General features: G+C 39.0%; 1 protein-coding gene across 1 annotated transcript; it reads right to left on the bottom strand.

The window, feature by feature from the left end:
- Positions 1-327: 327 nt before the first annotated feature.
- Positions 328-19,556, bottom strand: TMF1 (TATA element modulatory factor 1). Its single transcript, XM_014946797.1, has 17 exons — positions 19,289-19,556; positions 15,142-16,382; positions 13,215-13,318; positions 12,199-12,325; positions 11,029-11,134; positions 10,235-10,377; positions 9,492-9,658; positions 9,173-9,329; positions 8,586-8,678; positions 7,712-7,868; positions 6,771-6,963; positions 6,409-6,478; positions 6,233-6,325; positions 5,294-5,404; positions 4,489-4,635; positions 3,942-4,067; positions 328-3,093 (listed from the first exon to the last, which is right to left on the bottom strand). Exons 1-17 carry the CDS (start codon positions 19,428-19,430, stop codon positions 2,950-2,952), a joined length of 3,321 nt encoding a protein of 1,106 aa, XP_014802283.1. The 5' UTR covers positions 19,431-19,556; the 3' UTR covers positions 328-2,949.
- Positions 19,557-19,677: the final 121 nt, after the last annotated feature.

Below are 19,677 nucleotides of genomic sequence, written 5' to 3'. Positions count from 1 at the left end.
AACCGAGGGGTGTTGGGCACTAACGCTCGGGTCCTTCGAGCTCTTCTCCCCTCCTTTACAGGTGACCGCTCCCCCTCAGACAGCCCTTCTGCTTGAATAAAGGAAATTAGTCTAAATTTCACATCGCCTTTAATCCTATTACCGCAGTGCATTTATAAATAAACCACCTTCTGGCGCCTGAACAGCCACTGGCATTTGTAACTCTAAATTCAAACTACATTTGATATACTCTAACTTCGGCGGTATTTTCCTTTCATACCACAGGGTTCATACACACCCACCCACCCCAAAACTATTTTTGAGCCTTTTCTCAAAAAGAACCAGGGCACAGTCTTAGCACAAAGTTTTATTTTACCCTGACCCCATGCTTTTTACAGTTTATACACATTTTACATCCAGAAACCAAGGGTTCCAATTTCACCATTTCGTCGTGTATTCGGGATCATTATAGCCCTTAGTAGAACATAAGTACACTAACCGCAACAAACTTGTAGCAGGACAAAAAATAAACAACAAATGAACAGCGCTAACCATTTCTCTCATGAAGGATTTTGACCACCACCTCCTGTGTTGGTGAAGGATGAACACAAGGCCCAGAGAAGCGGGGACCAGCAGAGGCTGCACCTCGCCCAGGCCCACCAACGGTAACAGAGACCTCGCTGTCACCCACCCCAGACTGGAAATAATCCTCCTCTGAGCTTTGAGTAAGCCCTTTAAACAGCATTTCTTCACACTTGCATGTGCAGTGAAAATGAGGTATAGATTAGTTGCTTTCATAAGAAATATAATAAATTTAAATAGAAGTGGACATCAGTATTCTGACCTAAAACCTTTCATTTTGCATGTTACTTTTCTAGTCAATCTCATAGCAATGAGGTTAAGGTGTCCGTTAATGTTTCTTCAAAACAAGAATACAAGATTTGTACCAAAGCTGATCAAAACACAACACTTTGCAGTCTGTGTTACCTTCCAACAGCCACTTTGTTCCCTAAGGCTTTGATGATTAAGACACAGCAGGCCATCTGATGCTCAGGGGATAGTAAAGGTTGCACTAAATGGGAATAAAGAATCCAAAAATAGTCAATACAAATATTTACATCTGCTTTCATAAAATTTAAAAATCTAATACTCTGACGAATGCTTTTTTATCTAAAGCAGTTAATGCTGACTGCATGGTAAAATTTCCCATTTACCTAACCTCTTTCTGAAAACCCAAAGATAGTCTGAGACATACTCAAAACAGCACCTGTGTCAGCCCTTAAGGAGTATCCACTCACCCAGGAAATGTTACCTTCAAAAGCACTTGGCATTTGGAAGAAAAATGCTTTCAACCTTGGTTTCCACTCTGAAACTAAGACAGGAAGAGGGTAGTTCCTTCCCACCTCCCCATGAAAAAAAAAAAAAGTCCTTTATTTTATTAAAGCAGTTAAAGTCTCTAAGACAATTTTTAGTGTTCTTGCCCTATGGCTTTATTGAAATTCTCAAAGTACTGCCTGAATCTCAAACTGAGCTAGGCTTTTCCATGAATGTACCCTTGCCTGTGTAACTTCAGTGACTCACTGTTCTCTCAACGAGGAACAAATCCCTAACTCCTGTAGAAAAGTCCTAGCATCAAGAGGCTTTTCTGCAGAAGCAATTTCTCATCATTCACATCCTTGGTCTCTCTCAGTCCACTGAATGCACAAGCAGGAAGAGAGTTCTCCAACACACACTGCAACGCACAGGGATGTGAAAGAAACCTCTCACAATCGAGGCAATGGGACGATAAGCAAAGAATTTCAAGCGCTGAGTATTTCACACGAGTACCTACCACAGCTACAGCTCTGAGACGTAGCAAAATATGTGGTGCCTGGAATGCAGAGAGGAAGACGTCAGCTTCTTCCTCCGGTTCTCAGCATTCCCAAGGGGCCAATTCAAACGCTTCCTCTGACATTACCAAAAATGCAGCCCAACGTCATGCCACGTGGATGCTATTTGACCAATACCTTGCTTAAGGAATGACATGAGAAATACTTTGCAGCCACTGGAGATTTGCTTGAAAACTATATTAAGTCACAGTACAATTATGGAAAAAGGCTAAGCCTTGCTACTTATATACAAGGAACCATGAGAGCAGCAGCAATTCATTTAAAAAAAATATATTCTGCATTCTTCTGAACTGTTTTAGCTACTGTTAAAAATCAGCGTCCAACCCCAGAATAAACATTGAGTAGTTCAGATTTCTGGTGTTAAAAGTTAAACACATTTAGAATTACAAGCAGAGGTGCTGTCTCTAGAGAGCTCACGAGACAACACAAGCAATATACAAAATGAAGCTGTAATTGAAAGTCTCGTCTGAGTCTCACGCTCTGCTTTAGAGGGCTTAGTGTAAAATAGCCAGACTAATCTGATTTGTCTAAGAATAGAGAATTCTCATCCTAACATGTTCAGATGCGAGTACAAATGTGAGATTTTCCTGTCATAAAAATAACTACTTATTATGCTTCAGAGAGCAAGCCACTGATACTTTGTTATTAAAAATTAACTGACGAGATTTTAGAAAAACTCATATTAAGAACACTTAAAGACTTCTAATGTCATTTTCATAGGTACACAAGAGTTTATGAATCAAGGGGCTGCGTTAGTAAAACTCATGCCTTCCAGTGCTGTTTCGTGAGGTAACAATCATCATTTCTGCTACTGTTCACAAGCAAAATGATTCACCGTTTAACAAAAGCTTAAATAAAGGGATGACTGAAAAGAATTTTAAATATTGCACAAATAATTTAACTGCAGACAGTACAAGACACTTAAAGCACTGATTTCTTTGTCAACATATGAACTCTATTATATAGTCACATTTTCTATAGTACAGGTTTGTTTTTTTTACAAGACATTTAAATTCAGCATTTACATAAACAATTATCTTTACAATCTGTTATCATATAACGTTAAGAGTTCCAGCAGGAATTAGTTTTGTCTTTGTTTTAAAAGTTCATCTATCTGAGTTTTGTACATGTTTTTCACATCTTCGAGATCTAGTCGGAGTTCTTCAGCTTCCTCTGCTTTCTCTCCATACATCTGAAGAATTGTATTGTATCTTTGATCCAAATCCTGCAAGGACATAAAGTTTGTTAGTCTTCAACTTAAAAAAGAAGTTGCTGCTTGGATAGTGTTTTACGCTACTAGGGAAAATAAGTGTAGCGCTATTTTATCAAAGTATAACTACTTTGCAATGAAGCACATGTAAACTCTTCAAAAATACTTTACACTTTGACTCTCTAAATATGGCTAGATTTATACTGTAGATATAAAAGGAAGATACTCCAAAGACAAAGATCCTTGACTACAAAGACTTGCTGGCTTCACAGGACGTACAGAAGCACCTTGAAGTCCAACAGCTATAACCATTAAAATCAGTTTGCAAACTGCACTGAGTTTTACTACAGAAACGGCCACAGCTTATGAAATGTTTCATCAGGAATTCTAACATTCTGTATTTATAAAACAATGATCGCTTCCAAAATCATTCCGAAACTATCCACAATATTTTCTTAAACATTCGGGGGATTAAAATATTTGTCCTATTACCTCTATCACTTCTGCACACTCATTCAGCTTCTGCATGAAACTCTCCTAAATCCACACTATTTATCAAAACACCTCCTTTACTAAAAAGGTATTTCAGAGAAGTGTCTTAAAATGAGAGAAACAAAAAAGTTCTCTCCCCAACTTAGCATGCCATCTTATGCACAGCACACCTTTCAAACAACTGGATTCTAAAGTGACTACCTAGTCATGGAGTTGGCATTTTCAGATTCTACTACAGAAAAAAAATCCCAGGCTCTTCAGTCATTTACAATTAGGGACAGATTTGAATATAATCTTAAATTGATAGGGGTATTCCTAAAAAATGCAAATATGTCAGTTTTACACCAGATTTACATCAGAAACACACTTACCTTTAACTGCGCACGTAATTTTGGTATTTCCTTCACTTTTTCTTCAAGTTCATCATTTTGATTTGTTAATTTAACCAGTTCTTCTGCCATTATTGATCGAGTTTTCTCAAGGTTTCCAATTTCCAGCTACGGTAAACACTTTGAACAATTAGGAGGACGAAAGGATTTACCATATAAAAATATTTTTGATCAGGTAATTAAGGCTTCTCCTTAAACCAGTCTATGAAACAGCACACCTCAGAAGCACTTCTCAAATATGATCAGTGGGGTGGTTTTTTTTGTTGTTGTTTTTTTTTTTTTCCTTTTTCAGATATACAAGTTAAGTTCTTTGGATAGGTCCTTGCTGAAACAAAAAAGGAAGCAACAAATGCTTCTCTTGTTCATCCCTACACATACCTCCAGTGGCTACTTTGGTGAACAGAACTGTCACGAAAGGGGAATGCACTCTGCTGTGAGGGGAGCAACCATGCCTTTTGAATATAAAGCCAACAATATAATAATGATTGCATTAGTATTTACATGTACAAATGCTCTATTTGGTCAGTACCTGGAGATGTGAAATCTCTCCTTCTCTTAGTTTTAGCTGTGACTGAAGGTTTTCAATTATACTTGAACCTGCTCCCATCCTTATAGCGTCATAAAGATTGCTCCCACTGGTAGCTATGGGCCCAAATGAGTGATCGTGAGGATCATCCTACAAACAAAAGGTTAGAGAAGCTTAAAATTAGACAAAAATGTACACCCTTGGGTATTTTCCCTCTCCTGAAGTATTCCATCATTTAAGATTTAAAATTATATTGTTACTAGGCAAGCATTTCAATGCTGAAAGTTTGTTTTTAAAACAAAAGCTTAGGTGAGTAGGTACAATTTGATATAGCTCCTTACTGGCAAGTTCTCATGGCACCTGTACAATGGCCATTTAAACCTGGACATTGATAACCACATCCAGAGGAAAGCAGGAGAAGCAGGAGACTTCACACAGACCACAACAGTCAATGATACTGCCGAGGGAGCAGGGTTGTGCCCTCAACCAGGATTGCTAGTAAAAATAAATCAATTGATTTAACTCCTACCAGTGTTATTCAATTCTCCTAGATGAAATTAGATGTGAACTCAGCACCAATACAGGTATACATGCATATATTACTCTGCAATAAAAATTTCACGCTGTCTTTCACGGATGTTTTACAATCATAGACATCTTGTAAGCAGGTTTTAGACGTTTCTGCATAGGAATTATTGTTTAAGGCCAATATACTCTTGAAGAGTCATTTTCTACATTGATAAAGCTTCTTGAAGAGGAAAGAAAGCAGTCAAAAAAAAAAAAAGCCAATGTAACTGATATATGATACCTGTGAGAGGAAAGATGTCTGAAGACCTGCCATGTCAACTCCACTTATGGAACTAGAGCGTGACATAGTTGGAGTACTTGAAACTGTTTCAACTGTAAATGACTTCCGATCCTTAAAACAAACAAACAAAAAAGCCCCACACATCACCAATTAGATAAAGAAAGAAGTTTACAAGACAGTAAAAGACAGATTCTGTAAAGAACAGACTGTCCTCTTCCACCACCAATTATCGAACACAGTGTGACTGATAACCCTTCACCTTCCCCCATCCCCAGAACATCTGAAAGCTCAATAATGAAAAATTACTGTGCTACGAACACTCACAGCCTATGTTCAAGCTCTCAGACCTTTCAGGAAATGAAGACAGAAGCTGTGCATTACACCAAAATAATTTCTTTTTCAAGTAGCTAAGTGAAATACAGAGGCTGTTTTCTGTGCCCAAAGAATACCCTAAACCCAGAAGTACGTCTCTTTTTTGGAATGCATATTAATACTTTTTTTTTTTTTTAAATAAAGTGTATTTCTCACGTGCTAATACCTTACTGATTAATCTTCCAAACAGACTGACATCTTTTTACAAGCAGCATCCAAAAGCACGCTAGCCTCTGAAGGATAAAGCACTTAGATTTTAGAACTGAAGATGGTAAGAAATCAGTAATAGAAACAATTTTACTTGAGTATCAACTGCTAATTAGCAGTAACAAAGTTATTGACTATTGAGGACTGTTCAGTGACTTAAGCTGGAAAGCATGTGGTACATTACACAATCATGAAACATAGAACAGGAATTCAGTGGAGGCAATGCTGTAGCCTAAGCAAAGAAAACCAGTACGTGCTGTACTGCTCTACATCCACTTTGCTGCTTGCGACTGTGTCAGGTTTTAGACACCTACTCAAATAATGGCAGTATCAATAAGACTCAACATCAGCTTTTAGTACCTTCTCCTTTGCTGCTTCTTGCACAAAAACTGCTTTCTTTCTTTCCTGTTCAACTTTCATCTTCTCCATTTCTAACTGAGTAGCTAGCAGTGCCTACAAAGACAAACACAGGCTGTTAACCTCCTGTTAGCTCAGACTTCAGCAACACCATAGATTGAAGCTGAAGTAGGCAATACCTTTTCTTTCTTTGCATCTTCCAAGGTTTTTGCATACTCATCTTTGAGCCCCTCTAGTTCAACCTCATACCTACACAGAGGAAAGAAAGAGGTAGAGAGAGTCATTAAATAAGTACTCTGCATTTACTTTAGATTCATACACTTTTAGAACATAAGGAAAGTAATACAGTTCTATCTTCAGCATGAAACAAGAGATCGTTAACAAGTTGGGCAACTTTATCAATAGCTGTCAACCTTTTGCATAATCCTATTGACACTCCAAAGAATCAAGTCTTGTGACTTGCAAAGAGATCTGCTGCAGATGGTTATGTCAGACAGCTTACTCCAGGTCACTACAACTTTAAACCAAAACCACAACTCACCTACTGTTTTCATCTTCTATTTTCTTCAATTTGTTTCTCTCCACTTCTAGCTGAGCCTGAAGGCGTGTATTTTCTTGCCTTAAAAGACTATTCTGAGATTCAGCAGAAGACATCTGAATTTTATTAGAAAGAAGTTCTTCTGTAGCAGCCCGTTCTCTTTCAGCAGCTGCTGCTAGAAGAGTTTGAGACTCACCTAATATTAAGAAAAACATCAAGTTTAATTTTTTTGATCAAACATCTACAACGTGGGCCAATTATTTAAGCATCAACATGGAATTTGAGATTTTTTAGATTAAACTAGTGTTTTAACAGAAAAACCCACCAAACAAAAAAAAAAAGCAGAACTGCTTTCTGTTTTGAAGGAAATTATGTATTTTTCACCATGCAGTTAGACGAACAAAGCAACGCAGAACCAGGAGACCTGATACTCTTTCAGAATGCAATATACAACAGCAGATTGCTTCCAGAAAAGAAGCAATTTCTCTGGGTCCATCTTTGGCCACTTTATGTGTTTTTCATTTAAAATAATAGATAATTGCTGTATCAACAAATATATGTCTCATTACCTATGCAGTTAGGTAAGTAAATGATTCAAACCTTCACAACACAAAACCTAAGCACCAAGCTGAAAATGCTGGTGGTCTTCGAGTGTCTCAATGTCCATCCTTCCTTTAGATGCTCTAATGACACACACCTCTTAACACCTCTGTCTTACAGTCTTATGATACAATGTATTTTAAAGAGAATCATGAAATTACCTCTCCAAGAACCTTGTCAGAATACCCCACATACCATTTCCTTAAATAAAAGCATTTTGTGCTCATCTCTCCTGATCTACCACCTACACTTTGGGCAAGTGTGAAGCCCTTCTCATTTACCTTCAGCCATCTCACATCTTCATCAAGAGCCTCACTGTTCAGTAAAAGTAAAAAACATCTTACCAAGTCTGTCAGAAAGGTTCTTTTCCAATTTTTCCCAGGCAGAGGTCTGTGCTCCCAGTGTGGCTTGCAGATTTTCTATCTGCCGGAGAAGGGGCCGTGTAGCAGATGTAACACTTTGACTTAGTTCTTGGTTCCTGCTCTCTGCTTCTTGGAGCCTCTGAAATCACAAATGAAATACAATTAAGCTTTAAAATCATATGGTGGATTAAAAGATTAATATAGAATTCAGCTAAACACATAGCAATTGCTTTACATGCTAAAACTCACAACGAAGTGTGAAATTTCAAGATAGAAGCCTAAAATTTTTAGATACATGACAGAACAACAGTCCTGAAATTTACATTTCAAGAGCCCTCTGAGCAACACCTGAAACATTTTGGCAACAATCTATCTATTTTTTAGACCTTAAGAACAAGAAAATTATTTTTAAGAAGCACCTAAAGAGTAATTTGAAAAATATTTGGTAGCAGTTTCAGAGGACTATTACAAACTTAATAGCTGTACTTTGTCTTATACCAGAAGAGCATTACATTTCAAAGGCACCACAAAAGTTACTATTTTGTTTTCAATATGTGATTAAAAAAACCTGTTTCCTTTAGTATTTTTACTGTTGTTCTACACTGGACAAAAACTGTAGGCAACTAAAAGCCTCTTTTTCAGTCTATTAATGTCATGCTAGCGTATTTTGTTTTCAATATGTGATTAAAAAAAACTGTTTCCTTTAGTATTTTTATTGTTGTTCTACACTGGACAAATACTGTAGGCAACTAAAAGCCTCTTTTTTCAGTCTATTAATGTCATGCTAGTGTTTCATTTCTCATTTTAGAAGTCATCCTTGCAGATACAAGTTGATGTCATCTATTTGCTGTCGCACCTGTTGGAGTTCACTGATTTCCTGGCGTAAATAGTCTTCTTTTCTTGCTGCCTGCTGTTCTGCCCGTTGCAGTGCCAGCCTCAGGTCTGCCACCTAAACAAACGAGACACTGTCACTTATCTCTTGTGAAAAGGTACACTACCACCTATTCACTGCTACAGTCCTACACCATTTTTAAATGTTAGACAGGGTAAGTCTGTTTACAAGTTAAAGGCTTCAGTTTTGCACACACACAAATCATTACACTCATTTATCTATCACTAAAAATTTTGTCCAACTGCATTTCTTGAACTTTGCATCATGGTAAAAGCACTACAAACTTAACATAGAGTCTGACAAAGTCACTTCATTTAGACAAGTAAAACTAGAAGTGTTTTTAAATAAAATTAGTATTTTAAAGCTTAGCACAACTACCACTAAAGACTGAACAAGTTCACAGGAAAGAAATCCATTAGTTATGTGGTAAGTACACAAAAATGAGTTCCACCTTATCCTGCATCTTGTTCATTATGTCGGTTGAACACATCATCCAAGTCAAGTCATTTGTTCAATGAAACGAAATTTTATTCATTCCATTTAAGACCCACCTGAATTGCCAAAGCTTCTTGTTGCTGCCGGGCCTCATCCTGAGCCTTCTCCAGAGCTAACCCAAGCTCCTCTTTTGCCTTCATTTCCCGACTTAGGGCTGCTTCTTGTGCCTCACTGTCCTTTGTAGCATTTGCTTTATGAAGATCTGCAAGTTCCCTGGGGAGAAAAAAAACAAGTGCTATGCATTTAGAGTTTATACAATGGCAATAGTGACTGCGAATAACTTTCTTATATATTAACGTTTCACAAGCACTGCACAAGAAATAGCCACAGAAGCTGAATGTAGGGCTGAAGACAAGCACACAAATATCTGCTTACTTGTATGCGCTGTCCAGTGCTGCCTGGACACTTCTGTTCCGCTCTTCAAGGTCTTCCACTTCTGCCTGAAGTTTGGCCAGATCCTTTTCTTGTCGCTCCACAACACTGTTCAGTTGTTTAATGCTGTCTCGATGCTGCTTCTCAAGGTCTTCCTTACCATCAAGCACCTGTTAGAGTGCAAACAAAAAGCATGAGACTAATCCCAGTACAGGGGGTAGATGACACCGTCTGAGGACAATGTCAAGTGTGGCAACCAATTCAGGATGAATTTACACAAAATGACTAAACTGATCTAACACTTCACCAAAAGAGAAAGGTTTTGCTCCCTCATCTCCCCCAGAGGAGGGGACTCTTCACCAGTTTCACACACTTCCTCATGCTGGCTCTGCTGCCTCCAAGATTTTGATTCAATCACTTACTAAACAAAAAACCCTGCCCAAATTCTGCTGGTACAGGTTTTCCATCTGAAATTCAGTGAAGTGAATTTGGCCAGCCCACCCGATAACCTACAGCAGTGCCAGTGCAAACAAGCAGCTGGAGAGATACCTGACCGCAGTTGTAAACTGCCCTGAGAATGCACCCAGAATCACATCTCTGCCTTCCAATAATATGGGATAGAGAAGGCTCTCAGAAAAGAAAAAAGATTTGTTAAACAAGAGCCTCACCAAAAGGCTACTCTGTGGCTAATATTTATTTTTATTAAAAAAAAACCAAACCAAAACAAAAGACTTTTTATATCTCACCTGTTTTAAGTGCTGCAACTCCTCTTCCAATTCCTTAATCTTTTTGTTCTGTTTTGTGTTAGTATTCTCTCTCTCTTTCTCCTTGGCTCTTAATTTCTTAATAATGTTGGAATTGTGCAGCTGCTGTTTTGAAAGCTTTTCTCCTGTGAAGAAAATTAACATAAAGCTAGTGCATATTGCTGTTACTCTGTGAACTGTCTCTATTCACACCTGCTCTTCAGTCCCATGAAAATAATAATTAAATAGAAGTCAAAATACTTAATTTTATATTTTTTTCATGCAAGTTCTTACGTTTTAAATCTACCTTATCCTGAGATGACCTTGCCATACTAAGCAATAGTGACATAGGATAGGAAGTGAAAGGCATTGAAAGTAAAGAAAATGTGCTCATCATATCAGGAAAAAAAACCACAAAATCAAAGTGACCTGTTCACTTAGTAACTATGTTTTCCTTTCAAAATTAAAAAGTAGCAAGAGAGACACTGCAGAAATGCCTTGAACAACACCCTAGTTAGATTTCTGCTGAAAGGGAGTGTTGTACTGCACGCTGGTTTTACCTCACAGCACCTTTAACATGCACTGCAGAAAGTAGCCCTCCAGCCATCTCTAGTTGACTGATCCCTCCTGTTGCTCTTTGCTGCTACCTACATGGTTTAGATGTTCAGAAACATCTAACATGCTTCAAATAATGTGTTTTTTTTTTCCCCTCACATAAAGAAGGCTCATATGTCAAGGCAGTACATTTCAAATTATTCTATAAATTTTTACTATTAATTTTTTTTTTCAGTTCTCACCTTCCTCCATTAATCCTTTGATTTGCTCTTCTTTCTCTTTCAGTAATTCGGCAGTTTCGTTACTATTAAGTCTAGTAGCCAGTTCTTCTTTAACAGTCTTTACTTCCTAAATAATAGGATAAAATACTTAAGAACACTTATTAAAATATATTTATGCATAAATACATACTAAGTTACACTCATCTATTTTTTCTTCTCCACTTCCTCTCAAAAGGCTTTTCTCCAAAAGCGATTTAGGTTGGAAGGGAACTCTGGAGATTATCTGATCAAATCCGATTGCTCAGAGACTTATTCCATCAAGTTTTAAAAACCTCCAAGGGCTGAGACTTCATAAATTTTCTGTACAACTTGTTCCAACTCCTTCTTCCGTTTCACTTTCTATACCTTAAACTTTTGCAATATAGTAAAATCAGACTGTTATATTCGCACACAGGTATCAGAGAATTTTTCTATTCCAACTTACTACCATGCCAACACAGTGACATGTACAGTGATAAAACAATTGTTAAATTTATTTTTTTTCCAGTTACAGAATTGAGTTTACTTTTAGGAGACTAGCAATAAGCTAGAGAAATGTAATGCTGTGACACCAGTTCAGGAATATTTAAACTCCATAAACTTTGTTGCTGCAGACTTCTTTGCTCATTCCAAACCAATCTGTCCCCAGTCCCTAATTTGCCGACCACTGAATCCTCTAAAGAAGCCATTCCCATTCTTTGCCACCTCCCCACGCCATTCTTCTCCCTCAGACTGATGCAAATGCATACAGAGGTACAAGGGAAATGAAAGCAGATGTTAAACCTTTTTTCCTCAAAACCAGAAAGCCATTCCCATTCTTTGCCACCTCCCCACACCATTCTTCTCCCTCAGTCTGATGCAAATCAGGTACAAGGGAAACGAAAGCAGATGTTAAACCTTTTTTCTTCGAAACCAGGCTAACTTTAACTTAAATGAGTTCCCTAACTTGGTTGACAACATGGCTGTGAGAATACATGTGTCAACACCAGGAAACAACGAGCAGCCTGGGAGGCTACAATTGACTTATGCCAGTTACTAATAGCACCTGTTAGTCTCCTGCTTTTCCCTAGCTTAATTTTTATGAATCTACCTCAAGAAATATAATTTTGTTCTAGAATTTTAAACATTCATGTCACTAAAAAGCCAAATTACCTTTTTAGCTGCATCTCTTTCCTTGCAGGCAAGCTGGAGCTTCTTCTCAGCATCCGCAATTCGCTGAGCAAACTCCTCTTTCAGAGATGAAAGGCTACTGCTCTCTTCTTTCATTCTAAACATTTCACTACATTTCAGAACAGTCACATGGTTATGGCACATTCCAAGCAGTTTGCTATAGGTTGTCTTACATGCTTTTAAAATGTGGTTTGGGTTTTTTTTTTTTATTTTACACACATTAAGCAGAGTCAAAAAACCACATCCATATTAGAAGTACTGATCAAAGATCTTTATTAATTCAGTAATTTACCCATGAAAAGAATGAAATGTTTGATTTCCCTTAAATGTTTTGCCCCTTAATCATGTTCCTTCTGATTAACCATAGTCTGTATCATATACAGGGCAAATGATTAAATGTATTAAAATCAATTAAGTCATTATATAGCAAGTTAGGATCAATTTAGTCATTATATAGTAAGCTTCGAATACTATCAGTACATTTTTAAACTTGATATTTGATCAGTAAACTGGTAAATCCAACTTTTCATTTTTTTTCCTTTTAATTTTAACTGAATTAAATAATGAATTCAGGTTTTTCCCTACAACCAGCCCTTCTACCGCAGTTTCACTGCCTACGTTTTAGTTGGCAAATTACTTAGTAAATCAAGTTCATCCATCTGTATCAAAAAAGTCAGTCTTCCTTAACAGCTGAATCCAGTCTTATAACAAAGATCTTTACAATAACCAAGTCTATCTGTCTGTTATTCCTACTGCTTACTTACTTACATAAAGCTTTCACCAGCCTCTTCCCAAAAGAGACTTTGGCCCCAAGAAGTAATGTGTCTTTAAAAAAATACACAGTACATGCAATCATTATTTCCACCTTTCCCAAACACTGCTCATTCCTTGCAACCTTTGTTCTAGTTACAAAGCTACTTGTTTTATGATATTGTCTACTGATTCTATTACAGTAAAATTACAGTTCTACCCACTACTATGTATATTTTCATACTTACTCTTTTAGGTTATCATAAGCTTCTTCCAGGCGCGCCTTTTCTTTACTAGTACTTAATAACTGTATTTCCCTCTTCTCCAGTTTCTCAGTTAATGAATCAATCATCTGGACAATGTTTTTACAGATAAAGATCAGATGAATGGGACAATTAAAACACAAGAGGGGCAGGCTTCCCCTTTCCCCCCACCATTCCCTCCCAACACTATTTAAAGCTGAACTTATCAATGTTTTTAGGAATTTTAGATAAAAGTCAGTGAAGATTACCATGTTTCTGCCACATTAATTTAGAGCTAAGCAATATCTAAACACAAGACACCTGTTTTCTACAGGTGTACAAATCCTACTAAATAAGCACAGGTGGCTGACCTAAGTTCCTCAACAATATCCATCAACAGTTATATTTAATTATAAATGAAATTTTAAAAGAGAGCTGATAGCCTATAAAACTATAGCTAACATTAACCATTAAGACACCCAGTGCTCCTTATACCACCCTTTACAGAATCACAGAATAATTTGCTTTGGAAATGTAAATTCTCTTCTGTGAGCTGCTAGCACAAAGCAGCAAAACAGCATCAGATGAGAGAAGAAAACTTTCAGGCAGGGTCAAGAGCTCTTAGCTCACATCATCAAAATAATTCTTAATAGCAGATTTTGGAAAGCTAAATATAGAGAAATAACACAAACATACATGCAAATATACAAATATAAACAAATGAAACAGATTCTATACGTGTACCTCAATTAAGGCCAATGAAAGACAGAATTTGATGTGGTCCATTGTCACTATTTCCCACAATGTATAACCATTTAAGTTAGGAAAATGTATATAGATCAGTTCATGGCTGTGGAGTTCCCTAAGGAATTTACACTGACATTTTGTATGATTTACATCAAAAAATGCTTTCCTTAAACCCAGATTACATTGGTATTTTATGAACTCCCATAAGCAACTGCTTTTCCCTTTATTTTTACTAGAAACAGCAGCAGTATTGCAAACATGCCTACAGGGCAAGGCCACGGGCAGGGCCCATTTATGGCACATAAATTACAAGCAAAGCAAAATGCAAAGAAACAGAGCAAAACACATGCCAAATGAGCTCAGAAATTAAAAACAAGGATAGACAGACAGGAAGGCAACAAAGGAAATGGAAAAAAGATAGTGCACACAAGACATTAGCAGAACTGCACAAAGCACACGGCTTCAAAGCTCCAGTTGAGCCTTCCATGCACTTCAGTATGCTACTTTGCAGTATTTCTAAGTCATCCCACCCATCTAAACTAGCCATACAAATTTATTTTAACCTATTCACTATCCATAACTATGCTTATCTTCTTCATTAAAAAGCCTAATGTACCTTCTCTTTAAAAGTAAGGATTATTTCTGCTTAAAACCCCCCATTAATTTATCTAGTAAAAAGCACTTATTTACACCGACTACTGCTATCCTCAAAGAACATGCATAATGCTCCTGGAATGCAATCAAGTTTTGAGGGTTTCTAAGTCTGGAAAAAAATGCTTGCAGAATATTATCTTGATTATTGCTGAAATACTAAAGTCTTGTAGTTTCATGATTCCTATCAAAATACTTAAGGAATCTCCTTCACCTTTCACAGAAAAAAAAATTACACCAAAGAATGAATATAACATATTTGACCTATCAAGGCTTCCTGTTTGTTAGCACTGCTCCCAATTCACAGTAACTAGGTGGATTAGGTACAACCTGAAACTGTTTGACCAGAAATTTCACCAGTATTATTCTACTGCAGAGTATCAAGGATTGTCTTCTACAAGGTAAAGTAGTTCAGCATCAATTAATTCACTCAAATAAGGTGAAGTTAATATCTACATAAGGAGATAATAGGAGTTTCATTTGTTTGGGAAAAAAAAAAAAAAGGGTGTGTTGGCAAAACATGTTTTACAGTTACCTTTTTTAACTCTTGCTTTTCAGTGTCCTCTTCTAACAATTTTTCAGCCGCATCCTGCTGCGGTTCAGGCTCCTCTTCCACAATCTGTTCCTCCACAGTTTGCACCGTAGCAACCAAAACATCTGGCTGCTCAGAATTAACAGGGGTTGCACTTCTCCCACTCTCTTCCATCTCAGCTTCCTCAGCATGTAAAACAGGAGCGTCATTCAAGTTTTCGGATTTATTTTTCAGGGCATCAACCATTTCTGTCTTTGGCACAGAAGGACTGACAGCGACAGATGCTGAAGCAGAAGCCCTGCCTGACAACTCATCATCTGAATTTATTTCGCTTACACTTCTACTATCTAAAGACTGTACACTAAATGAATCAATTCTTTCAAAGGCATCAGAGGAACAGCAGCTCTCGGTCATTTTTTGAAAGTCATCTAAACGATTATAATCTGCACAGGCAGACGTAGATAAAAGCTGAAATGATGTTTGCATTAGATGGAGACTGGATTTTGAATCCGCAGCTTCTTGTCTTGAACTTACTGAGCTCTCACTTATTACACTTTCATGGTCCAGAACTTCAATATCACTAGTCGTGGATGTCCCCGAGGAGAAAGTGCTAACTGGAGGTGAGGGTGTATTGCTTTGCCTGTCCTCAGTCTTTCGCTCCTTAGTTTCCAAACCCACCTCTTTTGTACCCGCATTGAGAGGCTGCGAAGTGCTGTCCCGTGCACCTCCCGTTCCATCCCCTCCCGCTCTGGACTTTTCATTAAGAGCATCTTCAGGTACTTCCAGATTCAGAGCAGACACCTTTTTGTCAGCAACTTCATTTGTGCTTTCTTCATGCTTGGCGTTAGATTTAAGCACAGAATTCTCTTCTAATTTCTCCTTGGGAATATCAAGGTTTTTCAAGTCCACTAGGCCAGCTACAGAGGAATCCTTCACTTCTGCCTCTGTTGTCACTGGTACTTCCACCTGACTGGGGTGCTGAGACTCCTTTAAAGTGCTTTTCACCTCCTCTTTGGGTCGCTGTGATTTGGCTGGAGGTTTGGACACAACTGGATTTTTCTGTATACTCTGAACATCTGTTGGGGAGAGAAAGGCACTGAAGAAGTTTTCAGATTCATCTACTACCGTCCTCCTCACTGGCTTAGTGATCGCTGTTGGTGATACTGGCTGATTCTGTGGTTCTGTATTCGAACTTAAGCCCCAGGAAGATGTATCCCATCCTCCACTTATGAGAGAATTTGTTCCTAAAACAATAAAAAAAGAAATAGGGCAAGAACACTTAAAATGTATTATTTTTCAGTATCTGTCTTTTTAGATGCAACAATTCAGAAAAAAAATGTTTTCAATATCATAAAGTAAATATTATAGGTGATAACAAACAGCACCATTTTCATTACCACTTCCTTACAAAGCCTGGAACTGATTTTTAGACAAAGCAAAAGAAGCTTAAGGGAGACAGGAAGTAATTTTAAGACTGAAAGTGGACACTGACATCTCTAGAAAGCTGGAGTACCTGAATGTAGCCAACTTACTCTCTTCCTGTTAAACAGTAACTTAAGCAACGGCAGAAAGAAACCATATAGAAATGCACCAGTAAATCCAAGAGTGAGAATTTCAGAAAGAAGATGGAGAGAAGTGTCTGGGAAGAGGAAACAAGCCCACACAGCATTCTGAAAGCTCTAAGAACAAGCCTGAAGCCTATTCGGGCAGAAAAAGCAAGCATTTCCTTTGCCAAGGGAACAAGCAAAAGAGAATGTGGGCTCCTGCTTCCTACAGTGAGAGAAGGCAAGGCAAAACAATCTGAAAAACTACAGTTTAAAATTACAGAATTATACAGATTACAAAAGGAGGAAACAATTACTAGGTCTTAAAAGTTATCTGTCAGTTTGTGACTGGCTCCGTATTTGTCCCCTCACACACCAAGCAACAGCAAGAAGCTGACAATACACATTGTCAGCAGCCCAGCTAAGATGACAGTTTTATTCTTCTCCCATGGGGAAATATTGTCCTGGTTTTGGCTAGCAGAGAGTTAATTCTCTTACTAGCAGCTGGTACAGTGCTATATTTTGGATTTAGGATGAGAAGAATGTTGATAACACAATGATATTTTTAGTTGTTGCTGAGCAGTCCAAGGACTTTTTCAGCTTCCCACTGAAGCTGAGAGGGAGCATAGACAGGACGAGCTGGCCAAAGGACTATTCCGAACCAGAGACATCATGCTCAGCACATGAATGGGGACTGGCTGAGGAGAGGGATCCAGGATCACTGCCTGGGGCTGGGCATTGGTCAGCAGGCAGTGAGCAACCACACAGGGCATCACTCATGCTGTATATTCCTTTATAATTATTATTTCCACTTCCTTTGCAGTCCTATTAAACTGTCTTTGTCTCAACCCAAGTATTTTAACTACTCCCCCGATTCTCCTCCTCATCCCACAGGCAGAGTGGAGTGAGTGAGTGGCTGCATGGTGTTCAGTCACCGGCTGGTGTCAAACCACAACACTGCTTAGTTCTGAAGCTGCCCTAAAACAACGGCAACAGGTTTTATTATTGTATTTCTTGCAGGTTTTCCAGGACTTGTCAACAGCAAGGATAATAAGCATTTCAGCACCAAATTTCAGTAGCATCCCAAGTAAGAACAATAAGTCAAAAAATAATATACAATTTGACTTTACCTACAAACATAATCTGGATAACGTAACTATTTCAGGCTTCTTAAAAACAAACCCACTTTATACAGTAGCATCTATTAAAAAAAGGCTGAGTTATAGTATTTAAAGCAGACTACCACTTTCAGAAACTGTTGATAGCTATTGGCTTCACGATCTCACATTCAGATAATTACTGATCTCATTACCAAAAAACTACAAACATTTCATTTATTACTGCCTTCTCCATGATTCAAAAGCTTCAGAAAAAGCCCTATGAGGGAACTGTAACGTTCAGAAAATAGTTTTACCTCTTTTATAAACAAACATGTCTTCCCTGAAAAGCAGATGCAGGCTGATCTTTGCTGCTTTCCTTAGTATTTATAGTAGCTCTGTAATTCATCAGATATAAGTTAAATTTAAAAAAAAAAATGCTTGGACGAGGCTAAAGTTTTAAGGACAATTCAGTCTTCTATAAACAATTCCTGTAATTTAAGACAACACTGGGCTACACAAGTGACCTTGCTCCCACAAAGGGACAAAGATGTGCCAAACTGACCGCACGAGCAGCCAACCTAGAGAACACTTTCAACTGTTTCGGTTTTCAGTTTTCAGAAATCTAACTCTGCTGTGAGTATGCCTGGAAATAACCCCATCCTGCAGAGACATACCTTTCTTCTAAATATAGTTGCAATAAGGACACTGATTCTAGATGACTTAGCTTCCTTTCCTTTTCTTCATTCATTCTTATACTTAAGGTATTGTTTATGGGGAAAAAAAAGTTTCTAATGAGAGAGCTCCTTTTTGCTCGTTCATTTCCAAACAGCAATTTAGGACCGATCATTCTTTCAGGTTCTGCATTAGCACACGTACCAAGGACACACTTCCTCATAACCAAGCCGTGACAATTTTTCCACCAACACATTCCTTCCAACAGATGTTGCAGGATTATGAACTTAATGCCACAAAAGTGGAAACTTCGCTTGGTTTATGCAGACCAGACTTTCAGTTTGTATTCTGCTCTTCCTGTCACAAAAAAGCACATCCATGCATGCCTCAGGAAGAACATAATTTCCCCCTTTTTATTAATAGAAAGGTTTTTATCACCTATTGCTGCCTTAGTAAAGAAAAAAAAAAAAACAATGCCTTGAGAAATACGAAGTGTACAGCTGCCCAAAGCACAACACCGGTGACAACAACCAGGAATTGCTTGAGCTGCTGAGGTTTCCTCAGGTTTATTGTCACCGTTGTGCCTCCCTCACCTGTAAGGGGGGATGGAGAAGCACCACGGGCGCTGCAGAACGGGCTTTGGACAGGAGAGGCCGGTTAAACCCCCAAAAGCACACCCTCCGGCCCGGGCTGAGGGGGAGACAGGGGAGGGGGGCAGAGGAGGCGGGTGAGGGGAAGGCACCGCCCGGGACAGCAGGCCGTGAGGGGAGGTGTCCCAGCCCACCCCACACAGGGGGCTGAGGGGCACGGCCTGGGTCGCCCGCCCGCTCTTACCGTCGCCGTAGTCGGGTATAACGGCGTCGGGCCACGGGCTCTCCTCGGCCTGGATGTCCAGCACCCGGTCGATGGACTTTTGGGCCTGCGACAGCGCCTGCTTGGCGAAGCTGGAGAGCTGCGAGGCGTTGAACCAGCTCATCCTCGGCGCAGACCCCGCTCCCCGGCCCAGAAGCGGAGAGGCGGGAGGGGGGGGGACGGGACACCACCCGCCCTCAGAGCCCGGGGGCTGGCGGCGGCGGCCGCGGCCTGAGGCTGGGCTCGCGCGGCGGGGAGGGGCGGTCCCGCGCACGCGCGGCGCGGGGCTCCACGTCGCAAGACACCTCAGGCGCAGCCGCGCGCCGTCCCCCCCTCCCCCCCCCCGACACGTCACGAGGGGCTGAGCCAGC

This window comes from Calidris pugnax, unplaced genomic scaffold (assembly GCF_001431845.1).
Source record: "Calidris pugnax isolate Ruff unplaced genomic scaffold, ASM143184v1 scaffold81, whole genome shotgun sequence".
Lineage (NCBI taxonomy): Eukaryota > Metazoa > Chordata > Aves > Charadriiformes > Scolopacidae > Calidris > Calidris pugnax.
The sequence above is the reverse complement of the archived record's forward strand: the minus strand, read 5'-3'. Positions and strand labels throughout refer to the sequence as shown.